A 19,536-nucleotide genomic window follows, 5' to 3' on the forward strand; every position below is an offset into this window, starting at 1 on the left:
CTGACCACATGCTTTGCTCAGGACCTTTGAAGGGGAAATTCATGTGCAGGGGTAATTCCAGTAATGTCCGACAGGTGGCGCAAACCGCTTTTATAGTATTGCTTTACTTGAACTAAGGACTTGCATTTTGTCAAGCACTTATTTTTCCGTGCATTTAGAAGTTATTTTCCCTTCTTCTGAGAAAGAAATCTTGGTAAGTAAGAAGCCTTTGTGGCTTTTTCAAATTATGGAATAATTACTTCAAATAAGCAAGAAAATGCTAACGATTGTATAGGAAATAGGTAAAGTTTCTTTTAAGTTTTTGCAAAATGATTTTAAGGTTGTTTTTTTTTAATGTTGCAAGCGTTCTTTTTATTAGACAAGAAAGATAAAGATATGGCTATCTTGAAAGATATAAAAATAGCTAGAACTTGTCATAGTTAAGGAAAAAACTAACTGATGTTATTTCTTTCTTCTGTTTTTGTCTACTACATTTTTTCTTTTCACCTTTCCCTAGTTCCTTGCTTTCAGTAAGGTTTACAGTAGTTTCTGCCGCTGATATGGCGCCTATCACATATTATGTATTTTTACCACAGACGTGAGTGTTTGATCCTTCCTGTCACATGGTTCTATAATTGTTTATTTGTGTCTGTCACTAATTTATAAGCTTTTGAAAGCAGGGATTATGCCTTTGCTATTCGTATTTATATCCCCAGCACTGGACGTCTGGGGCAGTTCTGGCACATAGTACACTCTGAATAAACATTTATTAAATGGAGGAAGTGGCGGGGAAAGCCCAGAACTTGCCTTTTTCAACATTCTCACCGAAGCTTTGACAAATAAAACAGTATTTCTCTTGCATATTTGTTGATTTGATTATGGAATTGCACGTTTTACCGGTCTTTCCTTTTTCGTAGTTTTTATTTTCATAGATCCTATCCATCATTTTCTTTCTTTCTTTTTTTCTTTTTCTTTTTTTTTTTTATTTGCGGTACGCGGGCCTCTCACTGTTGTAGCCTCTCCCGTTGCGGAGCACAGGCTCCGGATGCACAGGCTCAGCGGCCATGGCTCACGGGCTCAGCAGACCGGGCACAAACCCGTGTCACCTGCATCGGCAGGCGGACTCTCAACCACTGCGCCACCAGGGAAGCCGCCTTTTTTTTTTTTTTTCATTTTCTTTCTTGATATAGAGCTTCTTCCCTCTGTCTCCCCCACCCACACCTTTCATTTGATGCATTAAAGAAAAAAAACAAAACAAAAAACCTTTTACCTTTTATCTCTTACACTTCCTTTAAAAAAAAAAAGTTGTGACCTCTGTAATCTTCCGCTCTCTCGTCTCCCTTTTCCCCCCTCCATATTTTTTTTTTCGTAAATAGAGAAGCTCCTGGCTTAAATGTAAACACTAGGAAACGCTTGAGGACATAAATGATCGGGGAGGAATATTTGTGTTTTGGAGGCAGGGTGATATACAGGAAGCTTATCAACTCTCCTACGTAGTGGCTAAGTTTCAGTCCCCTGAACACAGACACCATCCAGAGACCTCTGAGTGGGTTCTCACTCACGGATGTCAATTGTCTATCACGTGGAAGAAGCTCTCCCTCTCTCTCTCTCTCCACACAAATGCAAGTGTATTATATTTCTTTAAATATAGATAATTTTATATTAGCTATATTTCCAGACAAGCCTTTCAACTTATAAAACATGTTCAAAATTAGAAATTTTGGAAATATAAATTCATCTATGAGTTAGAGATCTAGAGATAACCAGTTAGCATTTTGTATATTTCTTTCCATTCTTTTTTTCCCCTAGGGTTTTTGTACATGTCAGGTTTTAATCATATTTAACAAAACTAGAGTCCTACTGCACACACGATTTTGTATTCTTTTGTCCACTTAACGTTATGTCATAGAAATTTTTTTTCCGAAGTGCAGTATTTGAGGCTGCATGCTATTCCGTGGTATGGGTGTACCATAACTGATTAAACAATTTTCTCTACTAGTCATTATGATTTTTTTCAATTTTTCATCTTCATGAGCAACCTCATAGTAATATTTTTATGTGTATTCCTTTAGAAGAAAATTCTGAGAAGTGGAATTGCTAAAATAAGGGTAAGCATATTTTTAAGGAATTTATACATGGGACCAAATTGCCTTTCACAAATGTACTAATTTTTCATTCCTGCCAGCAGTAAGTGAGAGTTCTTATTTTAGTCCCACCTGCCAACACTGGGTACTATATTTTTGAATTTTCCCAATTTGGTAGGTGAAAATAATCATGCCTTTAAAAATATATTTAAGAAAAAAATTCCCATTTGATTCACTTTATCTTTTTATACTTAAATATCTTAAATTATAGGCGTGCTAATAATTCACCTCTAAATGCTTCATTCTGTATTTCTAAAAAAAGTACATTTTCCTAACATAGCCAAATAACATTATCAAAAATTAACATTTATTTCTTAATAGAATCTAATACCTGGTCCCTCTTAAAATCCTTTCTCCCCTTGATAAGTAACGTTTACAGCAGGTCTAAGTTGAGATTCAGTCCAATATCACAAGTTTCATTTAGATGTTATACACTATTTTGATTTAATATGATTTTTGTGTGACTGGATGTTATTCATATTATTGACTATTGATTTTGGGGGGATAAATTTTCTGAGCAAATCACGTGATCTACTTAATTTTAAATGTCCAAAATTTGAAAAATATAGGTAACAACTAAAAGGAAAATAACCCCTCCCCTTAAAATTTTACCAGATAGAGATCATCACTGTTAATATCTTGGTATGTATCTTATTAATTTTTCCATATGCATGTGTACATATTAACTGCTGCACATTTTATAAATAAGCTACTTTTTGTCACATATATATAGTGAGCAATTTTCCATGGAATTAGATTTTCATTATTTTTAAAGGCCACACAGTAATATTTAATTATATGGAGATACCATAATTTATTTGAACAATCTGCTATTTTTGGACAGATTTCTTTTTAAAAAAATATTTTTGTACTGGCCCCTTTATTGTACTCTTTTACTGGTTCTAACAGTTTTTTAATTACTTCTCTTGGATTTTCCACATTGACAATCACATAATCTAAAAATAATGATAATTTTATTTCCTCCATTCCAATATTTCTGTCTCTCATTTTCACCCCTTACTTACAATGACTAGAACTTCTAGAACAGTGTTAAATAATAGTGGGCATCCTTGATATTGACTTTCATGGAAATGCTTTGGGGGTGGGATATTGGTTTAAGTCAGATACTTGATATATTCTTTATCAAGTTTTTTTTTTTTTTTTTTTTTTTTTTTTTGCGGTACGGGGGCCTCTCACTGTTGTGGCCTCTCCCGTTGCGGAGCACAGGCTCCGGACGCGCAGGCTCAGCGGCCATGGCTCACGGGCCCAGCCGCTCCGCAGCATGTGGGATCTTCCCGGACCGGAGCACAAACCCGCGTCCCCTGCATCGGCAGGCGGACTCTCAACCACTGTGCCACCAGGGAAGCCCTATCAAGTTTTAAAAGTATCTTTTAAATGTATACTTTAATTAACATGTTTTTAGTCAAAGATGAATGCTGAATTTTATCAAGTGAATTTTTAATATCTATGGAGATGCTCTTCTGTTTTATTTTCCTTTTATCCACTGCTGTATTATTGTCATAGATTTGCTAATAATAAGTCATGCTTACAGTCCCAGAAACATCCAAATTAATCACTATGTATTATCCCTTCAGCATAGAGCAAGATTGATTAGGGTTTCTTCAATCTGATCTTCTCTCTACTACCAAATAATTGGAATTTATCTCTTTTATTTATATTTTAATAACATACATATACATACTCTTAATTTTATAATACACATACTTAAGCTTATATTTTTCTAACAGAATCTTGAGTTAATTGGTATCTATAGCTGCTTCTCAGTCAGGCAAGGATCTTTACATGCTTTCAGTCCACTCTCTCCCTCTCCCTCCACTATCCACTAACTCCCTTGTTATCATTGGCAATTTAAATTCCAGATGGTTATTAAAATTTTTGTCATCAATCCTTATTGGGACTTAGCAATAAATTCTCTACTTTTTTTGCAAAGTATTCCTTCTTGATTCTCAATTTTTTTTTTTTTGAGTCAGTTTCTCTTTCAGAGGATAGAGTCTATGCTTTAGTAATTCATATAGTGGATCTGTCTTCCACATCTTTTAGCATTTCTTTCATATATTTAATCTCTTTGGCCTCTTGGACTGTATTTTGGGAAAATTCCTCTTCTTGGTCTTCTATCTCACTCATTCTCACATCAGCAGTGCCACTTTGCAGTTCAACTCATCCAACGAGTTTTCCATTTCAGTTATTAAGTTTTTAATTTTCATGATTCCTACTCCATTCTTTTTTAGAATCTTACCTCTCTGAGGATATCTATCTATTAAAATGCCTATTCTCTTTTATCTCTGTCTCCTTGGGTGTTAATGTCTGTTGTATCTTGAGTCTGGTTCCTTTCTATCACAGGGTTTGCTTTGTAAAAGTGTCATGCTTCTTGTTTGTGCAACCCAAATTGTGCTTGAGGCTCCATGTAAAACTGCTTGTTGATCTGTTTTCACAGCCTGCTTGTTGGGCGGTTAGACCAAACTAGTCTGTATTAATTCTATATTGCTGCTGTAACAAATTACCACAACTTAGAGGCTTGAAAAACACACTTTATCATCTTACAGTTCCGTAGGCTAGTAGTCCAACATAGGTCTTATTGGGTTTAAAGTGTTGGCAAGGCTGCATTGCTTCTGGAGGCTCTACAGGAGAATCCACTTACTTGCCTTTCTGAGCTTCTAGAGGCTGCTTGCATACCTTGGCTCATGGCCCTCTTCCTCAAGAAAGGTCATGTCCTTCTCATATCACATCACTCTGACCTCTTCTGCCTCCCTTTTCCACTTTTAAGGATACTTTGATTACATTGGGCCCACCTGAGTAAATTTTAAGGTCAGCTGATTAACAATCTTAATACTACCTGCAACTTTTAATCCCTTTCTCCATGTAACAGCATATTTACAAGTTCTGAGATTAGGAAGTGGACATCTCTGGGAGGCTACTATTCTGTCTATCGTAGTCCAATCTGCTTGTGGATTTCAGAGACTTCTCTTAGTTTCAGCTCCCCTAAAGACTTCCCTTTCTGCTTTTAAGTGTGTGTGTGTGTGTGTGTGTGTGTGTGTGTGTGTATTTCATTATTTTGGGGATTTAGAGCAAGAGGCGGTGGCTAGTGCATGTGCATATCACCCTGTTGACTCTCATCATTTTTAATGTTTATAATTGAAAATGTGATTTTCTTGATCCAGAACATATTTAGAACATTTTAAAAAGTGATCTTAAAAGTTTATTTTGTAGTCAGAAATACGACTTTACGAATTTCTGCTTTGGGGTATTTGTTTTAAAATTTATTTGACCTAAGAAACAATTTTAGCAAATGTTCCATGAACCCTGGCCCTTAGATATAAAATATTCTCTTTTTGTAGGGTCAAAGTTTATAAGTCTCTATTAAATCCTTTATTAATTATTTTATTCAAACCCTCCATATATGTTTGTTTTTTTGCTACTTGATCTAACTAAGACCCAGAGAAATATATTACTTTCATTATCAATGTCTCCTTATGTTTTCAGCATTGTTACTTTGTAAATTTTGATGCAATGTTATTCATTGCATAGGTGTCCTTATCTGTTGTATTTTCATTGTGAGCTATTTGTTTTAACCAGTATTAAACAGTAGCTTCTCTTATTCTCATTGCCCAATTCTCTGATACTTTGACCTAATGGAGTATTATACATACAAACTGCAATTTCTGATGAATACACTTGCTAAAGTTCTTATTTCTGCCCCATTTACAAGTATTGTTGTATGTCTTACACCATTCAGAATGAAATATACCCCCTCAAATCCCTCCTTACCTCTTGCCCAGTTCTTTTTATTTTCCAGCGATATTGAGATATAATTGGCATACAACACTGTGTAAGTCTAAGGTCTACAATGTGACAATTTGATACATGTATATTGCAAAATGATTACCACAATAAGGTTTGTTATCCACATCCATCACACACACCTTTTTGTGTGTGTGTGGTAATAATATGTATGATCTACTCTCTTAGCAATTTTCAAGTATATTATACAGTCTTGTTAACTGTAGTCCTAAGGCTGCATATTGGATCCCTAGACCCCATTCATCTTACATCTGGAAGCTTGTAGCCTTTGACTAACATCTCCCCATTTCCTCTGTTTCCTGGCCACTAACTTTCTATTCTCTGTTCTATGAGTTTGGCTTTTTTAGATCCCACATATAAGTGAGATTATACAGTATTTGTCTTTCTCTGACTGACTTACTTTCACTTAGCATAATGCCCTCAAGGTCCATTCATGTTGTCACAAATGGCAGTATTTCCTTCTTTTTATGGCTGCATAATATTCCACTGTGTGTCTGCACCACATTTTCTTTACCCATTCACCTGCTGATAGACACTTAGGTTGTTTCCATGTCTTGGCTATTGGGAATAATGCTGGAATGAACATGGGGGTGCACTATCTTTGAGATAGTTATTTCATTTCCTTCAGATAAATACCAATAAGTGGGATTACTAGATCACATGGTAGTTCTATTTTTGATTTTTTGAGGGACCTCCATACTGTTTTCCATAGTGGCTGCACCAATTTACATTCCCACCAACAGTGCACAAGGGTTCCCTTTTCTCCACATCCTTGCCAACATTTGTTATCTCTTGTCTTTTTGAGAATAACCATTCTAATAGGTGTGAGGTGATATCTCATTGTGATTTTGATTTGCATTTCCCTGATGATTCGTGATGTTGAGCATTTCTTCGTGTACCTGTCGGCCATCTGTATATCTTCTTTGGAAAAAATGTCTATTTAGGTCTTCTGCCCATTTTAAAATAAAATTATTTAAGTTTTTGTTTTGTTTTCACTATTGAGTTGTATGAGTTCCTTACATATTTTGGATATTAACCCCTTACCAGATAAAATGGTTTATATTTTCTCCTATTCTGTTGGTGATTTTTCATTTTGTTGATTGTTTCTGTTGCTGTGCATGAGGATTTTTAGTTTGATGTAGCCCCATTTGTTTATTTTTGCATTTGTTGCTTATGTTTTTGGTGTCAGATCCAAAAAAAATCATTTCCAAGACCAAAGTCAGGGAGCTTTTCTCCTACTTGTTTTTCTAGGAGTTTTATGGTTTCAGATCTTACAGTTAAGTCTTTAATCCATTTGGAGTAAATTTTTGTGAGTGGGGTAAGACACGGGTTCAATTGCATTCTTTTGCATATGCTTATCCACTTTTCCAAACACCATTTATTGGAGAGATAACCCTTTCCGCATTGAGTCTTCTTGACTCTCTTGCCAAATATTAGTTGACCATTTATGTGTGAGCTTAGTTCTCAGCTCTTGATTTTGCTCCATTGGTCTGTGTGTCTGTTTTTATGCTAAATTTATACTGTTTCGATTACTATAGCTTTGTAATATGTTTTGAAACCAGGAAGTGTGATGCCTCAAGCCTGTCTCAGGCTTGTTTGGCTATTCAGGGTCTTTTGTGGCTCCATATGAATTTTAGGATTTTTTTTTTTCATTTCTGTGGAAAATGCCTTTGGAATTTGTTAGGGATTGCACTGAATCTATAGATGGCTTTGGGTGGTGTGGACATTTTAACAATATTAAGTCTTCTAATCCATGAACATGGCATATCTTTCCATTTATTTGTGTCTCCTTCAATTTCTTTCATCAATTCCTTATAGTTTTCAGTGTACAGGTCTTTCACCTCCTTGGTTAAATTTATTATTTTTCTTGCATTTGTAAATGGGATTGTTTTATTTCTTTTTCATATAGTTTGTTGTTAGCATATAGAAACACAACTAATTTTGTATGTTGGTTTTGTATCCTGCAACTTACTGAATTTGTTTATTCTAACAGCTTTTTGGTGGAATCTTTAGGATTCTCTACATATAAAATCATATCATTTGCAAACAGAGATAATTTTACTTCTTATTTTCCAATTTGGACACCTTTATTTCTTTTTCTTGCCTAATTGCTCTGGCTAGGACTTTCAGTACTGTGTTGAATAGGAGTGGTGATAGTGCTTCTTGCTCAGTTCTTACCTGATAATGTCCATCACTGACTAGGTGTAGAAATCTTGGAGAGCTGGGGGGGGCGGTGGTCTGTAGAAGGAAAACTCAGTATTCTGACCTACTAACATCAGTAGCATTGGGGTAAAAGAAATGCTACTTAATTGCCTGGTTGTTACTTATCCTTGGTGTTTGAATCAGAGACAAACAGGTAGAGGGACAAAATTCTTTCCTACCTTTCAGAAGGGAGTCTGTTTTCCTGAAACAAAGCTTGAGTATGCCAGGTTTTCCTTAATATAGCTCCAGATATTTCTTCATGAGTGTAAATGCTTTTGGATCCGGCCATTAATTTTCCATCCTTCTTTGGTTTTGGTGACAAGGTGGGTTTTTGAGAGTTTCTGTGTTTTCTGGGTGTTTTGATGGGCAGATGGGAAATGCTTTATTGGAGGAGCTGGGAGGGACTTTTAACTACTATATGCCATTTTGTAATGAAATTTCCCCAACCCAGAAGAGTTTTTACTCTTCCAAAGTATGACTAGTTAAAACTATTCATCTCTTAACTATTTTGCTATTTCCGTGTGCCCTCAAGTGATGAACAGTGGATCCTTTTGTTAATAAAACTGAACAACAACAAGTAGTCAAAATCTGTTCTCAATTATTCCTGCTACACAGGACCCTGTTGCCTGCTCTTGTCCCCTGGGGCCTCCTAGATGCTTTTTTGTGGAGATCAGATCCTAAATGGGGTTGAGCAAGCCTCGAAGTTCTAGCCCTTTGTCTTGGTAGCAGATATTGAGTCCATGGGTGCATACACCTGCCTCCTCCCCTCAGCCAGGTAATCTTTTCTCATTCACTCAGCATCATTGTCCTGAGAGGCAATGTCTTGTAATCCATTGTAGTACAGTGAGACTTTCTGGGCTCTGGGAAGACTTTTGTCTTACATACAGCAGCTTTATCCTGAAGTGCCTTCCAATTTCTTCAGTGCACTTTTTAATATTTCTCCATCTTCTCCTGTTTTATCAGTGTGTCAACTGTAGGAACTTGATGATTTCAGATTATCAAGTGCCGAATCCTGCCTCTCTGAATTTATTGCTTCTGGTCTAATGTGAAAGGGAAAAACGTATTTCCATGTTTATGAGAATTGTGTCCAAAAATGAGATCCTGCAACTAAAAAAAAAATCCTGTGACTGGAAAGAGCAGAGTATATGTGTTATCTCAACGGACCCTCGCCAGTCTGTGAAGCACTTCTAACCTCTGCCTATAGGTGGTTCCAGGCAGATGTGGTGTGGACACTCCAATGTAGGTGCAGGAGGCTGCCCTGTGACCATCACAGCTGCCACTGCTGCTCTCAGGATGCTGCTGAGGGAATTAGGTGGCTGTGGATCCTGGTGTGTCCTGGCCAGCTTTTGTTCCCTGCTGGGGCTCATAGATGTTTTTCTGTGCAGATCAGAGCAGAAGTGGCATAGACTCACGAATGTGTGTCTGAATTTCTGGGACTGGCTTCTTGCTTGACCTTTTGCACAATTTTAGTTCCACCCCTTTGTCTCAGTCACAAGCATGATGTCTGTGGGCTGGTGAATCTGCTTCCACCTCACAATGGTCATCAATGCCCGGCTTGGCCTGTATTAATCATATCTTCTCAAATGGCTCCATGAACGGTAGTATCCTCTCTGCCAGCCCAGCTACAGCTGGTTTTGTTGAGGTCCAATTCATGGAGGTAAAGAGTATAAGTAGTTCTTCCTTGTAACACAAACTTGGCCTCATTCCTATCCTCATCTACCCTCACAAGAGGATTTATCCCCTGTCTTATGCCGTAGAGATTTAGCCATCAAGCTACAGGGAGATGGGCCTTCCAACCAGGCCTCAGGGACTTGTCAACCACCTTCCTCCCCATCCTTTTCATCTCATGTTGTTTTGGCCAAATTGAGTTGAGGATCTGAAGGTCTAGCCTACTGCTGGCATGGCTCTGCAGTGCCCACCAGGAGGCCCTCTCAGGCTCATCTGAACATTCAGACGCACAAGTGCTAATAGGCCACACTTGGTCCCAGTTTACTCAGGAAGATACAGGAGAGGAAATAGAGCTCAGGTTTCCTACTTGGTATTTATAGTTCATACGCAGTCCTTTCAGCCTGGATGCTATTTACCGTTCAATGGTCATTTTTAAAAAAATAAATTTATTTATTTGTTTTTATTTTTGGCTGTGTTGGGTCTTTGTTGCTGTGCACGGGCTTTCTCTAGTTGTGGTGAGCTGGGCTACTCTTTGTTGTGGTGCGTGGGCTTCTTATTGCGTTGGCTTCTCTCATTGTGGAGCACAGGCTCTAGGCGCGTGGGCTTCAGTAGTTGTGGCGCACGGGCTTAGATGCTCCACGGCATGTGGGCTATTCCCAGACAAGGGATCGAACCCATGTTCCCTGCATTTGCAGGCGGATTCTTAACCACTGCACCACCAGGGAAGCCCCTCAATGGTCACTTTTATCATAAGTGATTCTTCCTGATAACACAGCTGACATTCTCCCTGTATCAGGTTTCCAGAAAAGAGTTAGATCAGATTAGTCCATGGAGAAGGAGAGAAATGAGTTTGTTAACCCTTCACCCATGAGGGGTCACTGGTTGCAGCAGATGGCTGAGCGTAGTACCAAATTGAATACTGGTGTAGACTCGTGAGCATGTCTTGTAGTTTTTTGTTTTTTGTTTTTTTTTTTGTGATACGCGGGCCTCTCACTGTTGTGGCCTCTCCCGTTGAGGAGCACAGACTCCAGATGCGCAGGCTCAGCGGCCCTGGCTCACGGGCCCAGCCACTCCGAGGCATGTGGGATCTTCCTGGACCGGGGCACGAACCCGTGTCCCCTGCATCGGCAGGTGGACCCTCAACCACTGCGCCACCAGGGAAGCCCTGTCTTGTAGTTTTTGGCAATAGCTCCTTGCATACCATTTTGTACAATTTTAGATGATCAAACTGACTGACGGGTAAAACATTTTGAGGGGATAAGAGGACTGCCCTTTGAAAGAGCAATAAAGTATTCTGAGTCCAATGAAAAGAGACCGTAGTCATGTAGTTAACTTTTAAGACAGTTGATTTAAAGTCTTTGTCTAGCAAATCAATGTCTGTGCTTCCTTGGGTACCATTTCTATTGACTTTTCTTCTCCTTTTTTAAAATAGACTTTATTTATTTATTTATTTATAATTTGTTTTGTTTTTTTGGTTTTTTTGCGGTACGCAGGCCTCTCACCACTGTGGCCTCTCCCGTCGCGGAGCACAGGCTCCAGACGCGCAGGCCCAGCGGCCATGGCTCACGGGCCCAGCCGCTCCGTGGCATGTGGGATCCTCCCAGACCAGGGCACGAACCCGCGTCCCCTGCATCAGCAGGCGGACTCTCAACCACTGCGCTACCAGGGAAGCCCTAATAGACTTTATTTTTTAGAGCAGTTTTCGGTTTACAGAAAATTTGAGTAAATGGGCTGGAGAGTTCCCATATACTCCCTTTCCACTGCACACAATTTTCCTTATTATAACATTTTGCATTAGTGTGGTATATGTGTTATAATTGATGAACCAATAATGATATATAATTAACTAAAGTCTATACTTTACATTAGGATTCAGTCTTTGTGTTGCATAGTTCTGTAGGTTTGACAAATGCATATGGTCATATATCCACCATTACAAAATCACATGGAATAGTTTCATTACCCTAAAAGTCCTCTATACTCTGCCTATTCATCCCCCACTCCCCCAGCCTCTGTCAACCACTGATCTTTAATGTCTCTTTAGTTTTGCCTTTTCCAGAATGTCAGAGAGTTGGAATCATACAGTTGGTAGCCTTTTCTGATTGGCTTCCTCACTTAGCAATTGCATTTTGGTTCCTCCATGGCTTGACAGCTCACTCCTTTTTATTGCTGAATAATAATCCATTGGATGGATGTACCACAGCTTGTTTATCTTTTTACCTATTGAAAGACATCTTGTTGCTTTCAGTTTGGGGCAGTTATGAATAAAGCTTCTATCAACATCCACGTGCAGGTTTTTTTTTTTTTTTTTTTTTTTGCGGTACGTGGGCCTCTCACTGTTGTGGCCTCTCCCATTGCGTAGCACAGGCTCCGGACGCACAGGCTCAGTGGCCATGGCTCACAGACCTAGCTGCTCCATGGCATGTGGGATCTTCCCAGACTGGGGCACGAACCCGTGTCCCCTGCATCGGCAGGCGGATTCTCAACCACTGCACCACCAGGGAAACCCTCATGTGCAGGGTTTTGTGTGGACATAGATTTTCAGTTCATTTGGGTAAATATCTAGGAGTGTGATTGCTGGCTCATATGGTAAGACTATGTTTAGCTTTGTAAGAAACTGTCAGACTGTCTTCCAAAGTATCTGAACCATTTTGAATTTCAATAATGAATGAAAGTTCCAGTTGCTCCATATCCTCACCAACATTTGATGTTGTTTCAGGATTGTTTGGCCAATCTAACAGGTATGTAGTAGTTCCTCATTGTTTTAACTTGCAATTCCCTAATGACATATGGTATTGAGTATCTTTTCATGTCCTTATTTGCCATTTGTATATCTTCTTTGGTGAAATGTCTGTTCAGATCTTTTGCCCATTTTTAAATTGTGTTGTTTATTTTCCTGTTGAGCTTGAGTTCTTCATTTATTTTGGATACAAGTTCTTTAACAGATATGTGCTTTGCAAATGTTTTCTCCCAGTCTGTGGCTTGTCTTTTCATTTTCTTAATTGCAAAGCAGAAAATTTTAATTTTAATGAAGTCCAACTTAACATTTTTTTCTTTCATGGATTGTACTTTTGATGTTGTGTCTAAAAGTCATTGCCAAATTCAAGGTTACCTAGATTTTCTCCTATACTAACCTCTAGAAGTTTTATAGTTTTGTATTTTACATTTAGGTCTATGGTCCGTTTTGAGCTAGACCTTTTTTTTTTTTTTTTTTTTGCATGTGGAATGTCTAGTTCTTCCAGCACTATTTGTTAAAAAGACTATCCTGTCTTCACTGAATTGTCTTTGCTCCCTTGTAAAAGATCAGTTGACTGTATTTGGATGGGTTTATTTTTGAGCTCGCTATGCTGGACAGTTGATCTATCTGTCCATTCTTTCACCAATACCACACTGTCTTGATTGCTATAGCTTTATGTAAGACTTGAAGTTGGGTAGTGTCAGTTCTCTAACTTTGTTCTTTTAATTTTTTTTTCCTATGAATGAACAATACTTTTTTATTTCTCTGCATGCCTCATAGTTCTTTTACTTCAGTCAGACATTTTGAATATTATAACGTGGTAACTCTGGAAATATTAGGATGTGGTAACTCAGATTCTCCACTTTCCCAGGGTTTGTTGTTGCTGCTTGCTGTGGGATGTGGTTGTTTATCTGTTTGGTGATGTTTCTAAACTATTTTTGTAAAGACTGTATTCCTTCTTGTGTGTGGCCATTGAATTCTCTGTTCCATTGGCTTAGTGGTCAGCTAGTGATTTGACAGAGATGTTCTTAAACATCTGGAGAAAAAAAACCAAACCAAAACAAAACAAAACAAAAAACACCTGATCTTTGCAGATTGGCTGTTTTGAAGCACTTCCTCAGTGCTTATCCAGGCTGTTTACAACTCTGCCTTAGCTTTTACTTTCTGCTTGCACAGAGCCTAAAAGCCAATCAGAGGTGAATGTTTAGGATTTTCTCAGGTCTCCTCTGAGCATGCATCCAGCCCTGGGCATGTGTATGGCCTCTAGATTACCTGGGATACATGGAGATTTCTAGAGTCTTTTTTCTCCCATGTATCTCCTTTCCCAGCTTCCTCCTTCTCTGGCTTTCTGGTGTGTCTGCTGCCTGCCCCATATCTTATCCCTTGCTCCAGGTGGCTGTGGCTAGTGTTTGTGCCTTTAAAGGTTTTCGAAACACTGTCCAGGAGGCTGCTGCAGCCCTGGGAAAGTTCTGAGTTGGATGGGGTGAAACAAAGGCGCACTCCTGAGTGGACCCCTCAGAAAGCCACCAGACAGGTTATAACACACAACTACAATTCTTTGCTAACAAGGTCTGTATTGCCTTTCCTGGCACAAGCAACTTGTATAACTGGAAAAAATAACACATTAAATTATGGGGACAGAAATGATTCTGATAATGAATGAAGAACTCATTGAGATTTTGTGTTTAGTAAGCTGAGGTTTGAGAGCAATCATCCAATCTTTATACATCTTAATGTATATTATATTTCTAGAATTTGGATTCATAGCAAGATGTTCTGAAGAACAGCAACAACCCTCTAGGGGATAGCCACTTCAACATCATGACCAAAGGCAAAGAATCTGCTGTCAGAAACCTTCATTTTGTTTACATTCTGACCTTAGTATTTGGAACCATAATCCATTTCTCTGATGAAAGTGAATTTGTGGTGGACATGTCAAAAATAGGCCTTATTCGTGTTCGCAAAGACCTGCCACCAAAAACCAAAGTCTTAGATATGTCTCAAAACTACATATCTGAGCTTCACCTCTCTGACATCGGCTTTCTCTCAGGGCTGAAAGTTTTGAGACTTTCCCATAATAGAATCCAGTACCTTGATATTAGTATTTTCAAGTTCAACCAGGATTTGGAATATTTGGATTTATCTCACAATTGGTTGCAGAAGATATCCTGTCATCCGATCACTACAAGTCTCAAGCATTTAGACCTCTCATTCAATGACTTTGATGCCCTGCCCATCTGTAAGGAATTTGGCAACTTGACTCAACTGAATTTCTTAGGATTAAGTGCTACAAAGTTACAGCAATTAGATCTACTACCAATTGCTCACTTGCACCTAAGTCGCATCCTTCTGGATTTGGAAGGTTATTTTGTGAAAGAAAATGAGAAAGAAAGTCTTCAAATTCTGAATACAAAGGAACTTCACCTTGTTTTTCACCCAAATAGCTTCTTCTCTGTCCAAGTGAACATATCAGTGAATAGTTTAGGGTGGTTACAACTGACTAATATTAAATTGAATGATGACAACTGTCAAGTTTTAATTAAATTTTTGTCAGAACTCACTAGAGGGCCAACCTTACTGAATTTTACCCTAAACCATATGGAAACAACTTGGAAATGTTTAGTTGGAGTTTTTCAATTCCTTTGGCCCAAACCTGTAGAATATCTCAATATTTACAATTTAACAATAGTTGAAAGCATCAATGAAGAAGTTTTTACTTATCATGAAACAACATTGAAAGCACTGAATATAGAACATATTATAAACAGAGTTTTTATTTTTTCACAGACAGCATTATACACAGTGTTTTCTGAGATGACTGTTACGATGTTAACCATATCAGACACACCTTTTGTACACATGCTTTGTCCTCAGAAACCAAGCACATTTACATTTTTGAACTTCACCCAGAATATTTTCACAGATAGTGTTTTTCAAAATTGCCACACTTTAGTTAGATTGGAGACACTTATTCTACAAAAGAATGAATTAAAAGACCTTTTCAAAGTAGGTCTCATGACTAAGGATATGCTCTCTTTGGAAATACTGGATGTTAGCTGGAATTCTTTGGAATATGATAGACATGATGGAAATTGCACTTGGGTTGGGAGTATAGTGGTGTTAAATTTATCTTCAAATATACTTACTGACTCTGTTTTCAGATGTTTACCTCCCAGGGTCAAGGTTCTTGATCTCCACAATAACAGAATAAGGAGCATCCCTAAAGATGTCACCAGTCTAGAAACTTTGCAAGAACTCAATGTTGCTTCCAATTCTTTAGCCCACCTTCCTGGATGTGGTACCTTTAGCAGCCTTTCCATACTGATCATTGACTATAATTCAGTCTCCAACCCATCAGCTGATTTCTTCCAGAGCTGCCAGAAGATTAGGTCCCTAAAAGCAGGGAACAATCCATTCCAATGTACATGTGAGTTAAGAGACTTTATCCAAAGTGTAGGCCAAGTATCAAGTGAAGTGGTAGAGGGTTGGCCTGATTCTTATAAGTGTGATTATCCAGAAAGCTATAAGGGAACCCCACTAAAGGACTTCCATGTATCTCCATTATCCTGCAACACAGCTCTGCTGATTGTCACCATTGGGGTCCCTGGGCTGGTATTGGCTGTTACCGTGACTGCCCTCTGTATCTACTTGGATCTGCCCTGGTATCTTAGGATGGTGTATCAGTGGACCCAGACCCGGCGCAGGGCTAGGAATGTACCCTTAGGAGAACTCCAAAGAGCTCTCCAGTTCCATGCTTTTATTTCATACAGTGAACATGATTCTGCCTGGGTGAAGAATGAGTTAATACCAAACCTAGAAAAAGAAGATATAAGAATTTGTCTCCATGAGAGAAACTTTGTTCCTGGCAAGAGCATCGTGGAAAATATCATAAACTGCATTGAGAAAAGTTACAAGTGCATCTTTGTTTTGTCTCCCAACTTTGTCCAGAGTGAGTGGTGCCATTATGAACTCTACTTTGCCCACCACAATCTCTTCCGTGAAGGATCTAATAACTTAATCCTGATCTTGCTGGATCCCATTCCACAGGACAGCATTCCTGGCAAGTATCACAAGCTGAGGGCTCTCATGGCCCAGAGAACTTATTTGGAATGGCCCAAGGAGAAGAGCAAACATGGACTTTTTTGGGCTAATATTAGAGCTGCTTTTAATATTAAATTAATAGTAGTCACTGAAAATGATGATGTGAAAGCTTAAAAAGATCAGACGTCCAACTTAAGAAACCATCATTAACTTGAATTCTGATGGACACTGTGCTTTCAAGTTATTGTGTTTGCTGCCTCCATTATCTCCATGCATTCAGGAAACACTTAATGAAAACTGTGTTTCAGTTGAACTGGGAACCAGACTGGGGGCTGTGGTGGTGCTCAAACGTGCTGATGACAGGTAGCTCAGTCTCTTCTGGTTGAACCATTCCGTTTCAAATTGAAACAAGCTCTTTTGAGTAAATGCTCTCTTCTCCTTTCCCCAGAGGATTTTGTGTGAGCAGGAGTTTATGAGACTTCATGGAAGGAAAGAGTCAACCTCAGAACTGTATGCAGTGGAGTGTCCTGTGGATCCTCATCGGCCTCTGGTCGGCTCTGTTATCCTGCTCTACTTTGGGGCTGGGGGAGAAATTAGACCAGATATGGAAAATAAAGATACTTTTTTTTTTCTTCACATCTGAGTAATAGTTTATAAAATGTTTGACTTTGCTACACAAATATGCAATTAATCATTAGCGACTCATGGCATTGGTAGTCTATGTATATAAAGGGAAATAGAGTCTTAGTCATAGGCTGTTGAGGTCAAAGACATGATTTACTGGCTTGCCAAGGAAACTCAGAGCCAGATTTATTTGTAACCGATTGAATAGGAGTTATCTGGTTGTGTTAGAATTTTGGCGAATGCCTCAAAGCTGACAAAAGGCCGTAAATATCACCACATTTTAAACAGATATTAGACACAGCCAGGCTGGAATTATAAAAAAATAGCAGAAAGAGGTCAGTAACTATCAGTAACTATCAACTCATATTACCCATTTTCAGAAGACTGGCTTCAAAAGGGTGATTAGAGAGTCATTAAGTAGAGGTTCTAGACTTATGGGGAAATTGCTTTGGATTTCTTCCAAAGGCAAACGAGATGGGCTGTAAGCTTAGGAGAACAGTAACCTTACATCCTACTCCCAGCCTGAAAGCTTGCAGAGTAACAGGAATGCACAGGTCCAGTGAGGCAGACAGAGTATGGAGTGAGAGCTCTTGGAAGAGCTGGATGAGTGTCACCTATCGGCAAACAATGCTTTGCAAATATAGGTGCTTGATAAATATTTGTTGAATGAATGCATGAGTGCTTCTCACCTGGAGAATTCAGGAGGTAAGAGGGTGGCTTGGGCAGCCCGAAATAGCAGGATGAGGAAAGAAAGGAAGCAGTGATTGCAACCTACCCTTCCATTATTTGGCATGGCAGAAGTGTTGTGGATTTCCTGTGGGCCATAATGACCATGGGAAGGGTATCTGGGCTTGAGGTGTCATGATATGACCTTAGCTAATAGGGCAGCCTGTTGTGCAAAGGGACAATACTGCTAAGAGGCAAGGGGTTAGGGAGAAGAGGCGTATGACTTGGGGAGTCAGGGGGGTGCTGCAAGAGGTCAGCCAGAGAATGTGCCACTTGCATCAAAGAGCTGTGCAATGTGGGATCCCCCCAAGGCCTCTGAATGACCCACAGATGCATCCTGTGAAAGAGCCAACATTTGGACTCCGCCATAATCAGAGGCAGAGGCGTGATGGCCTGCCTGCCTTATCCAGTTGTTAATTGCAGGGAGACTTGCTCCTTTTTCTCTAATACTCTCTTCACTTGCAGGGGCCTGGGAACATCCAGAATATAGAGAAGGCAGAGAAGATGGAGGAAGAGTGATGATATTGACCACACTCCTTCCCCGCTTCACTGCAAGAAAGGCCCGAGCCAGGGCCAAGCAGAATTTTAAATTAGGTGTGAGACTGATGTTAAACTGGACTGGCCTGGACATTTCAATGCCTGAAATAGAGGGGCAATTACTAAAATGAGACTTGTCACTAAAATCTGTGGGATTCAGGATTCAGGATAGATCCTGAATAGATCCTTATAGAGGGAGAGATTCAACAAAACTTGCTTGTAAAGCTATGGTTAGAGAGAAAAATAAAGCCCTTTCCTTCTGGACTTAGCTCATTCAATAAACTGGTTTCATAATTAATAGTTATAAAGAAACTAGCCTTAATGAAATTGTAGTAGAGTCATCTTCTGTCTGCATTAGCCCTTCCTTCTCTTCAGGAGAGCACTTACTTTCTTCCACAGGCCCTTTCCCAAATGGTAAATTTTCTCTAGCCCCTGTTGGACTTGTTCCTTAAACTAAAAAATCCCCAAGCCAACAAACAAAACCAAAACAGCAAACAACAACTGGGACTTCCCTGGTGGCGCAGTGGTTAAGAATCCGCCTGCAAATGCAGGGAACACAGGTGTGATAGCTGGTCTGGGAAAATCTCACATTCTGTGGAGCAACTAAGCCCGTGCACCATAACTACTGAGCTTGCACTCTAGAGCCCGTGAGCCACAACTACTGAGCCTGCATGCCACAGCTACTGAAGCCTGCACATCTAGAGCCCGTGCTCTGCAACAGGAGAAGCCACCGCAGTGAGAAGCCCGCTCACCACAAGGAAGAGTAGACCCCGCTCGCCGCAACTAGAGAAAGCCCGTGCACAGCAACAAAGACCCAACACAGCCAAAAATAAAAAAATAAATAAATTCATAAAAAAAGCAAACAACAAACTATGTCACACCTTCTAAATGATCAAATATTTTTAAATGGTTCCAATATGTTTCCCACAAAATACTGTTGACAGTATTTAGAAAATATAGAATATATTTTATATGAAAATATAGAATTTTGGCATTTTCAAATAGAATTAAACAAAACCTGTATTTTTGCCACATATGAAACCATACACATTTCAGACA

General features: G+C 39.1%; 2 protein-coding genes across 4 annotated transcripts in view; both read left to right on the plus strand.

The window, feature by feature from the left end:
- Positions 1–19,536, plus strand: part of TLR1 (toll like receptor 1) — a 43,610-nt gene that overhangs the window by 9,670 nt on the left and 14,404 nt on the right. Inside the window, exon 1 of one of the 2 annotated variants that reach the window (XM_060148354.1) lies at positions 8,814–8,919. The exons of the other annotated variant lie outside the window; for it this stretch is intronic. The gene's annotated coding sequence lies outside the window, so the exon portion shown is untranslated. Of the gene's footprint in view, positions 1–8,813; positions 8,920–19,536 lie in introns of those variants that run through there. 2 annotated transcript variants of the gene reach the window in all.
- TLR6 (toll like receptor 6) lies at positions 12,165–17,226 on the plus strand. 2 transcript variants are annotated; one of them, XR_009540363.1, is made up of 3 exons: positions 12,165–12,553; positions 14,302–16,953; positions 17,039–17,226. XR_009540363.1 is itself a non-coding variant. In XM_060148352.1 (2 exons), exon 2 carries the CDS (start codon positions 14,371–14,373, stop codon positions 16,762–16,764), a length of 2,394 nt encoding a protein of 797 aa, XP_060004335.1. In that variant the 5' UTR covers positions 12,165–12,553; positions 14,302–14,370; the 3' UTR covers positions 16,765–17,226. The 2 variants fall into 2 exon arrangements, 1 of the variants encoding a protein (XP_060004335.1); XM_060148352.1 differs by having other exon boundaries at positions 14,302–17,226.

This window comes from Lagenorhynchus albirostris, chromosome 4 (genome assembly GCF_949774975.1).
Source record: "Lagenorhynchus albirostris chromosome 4, mLagAlb1.1, whole genome shotgun sequence".
Classification (NCBI taxonomy): Eukaryota; Metazoa; Chordata; class Mammalia; order Artiodactyla; family Delphinidae; genus Lagenorhynchus; species Lagenorhynchus albirostris.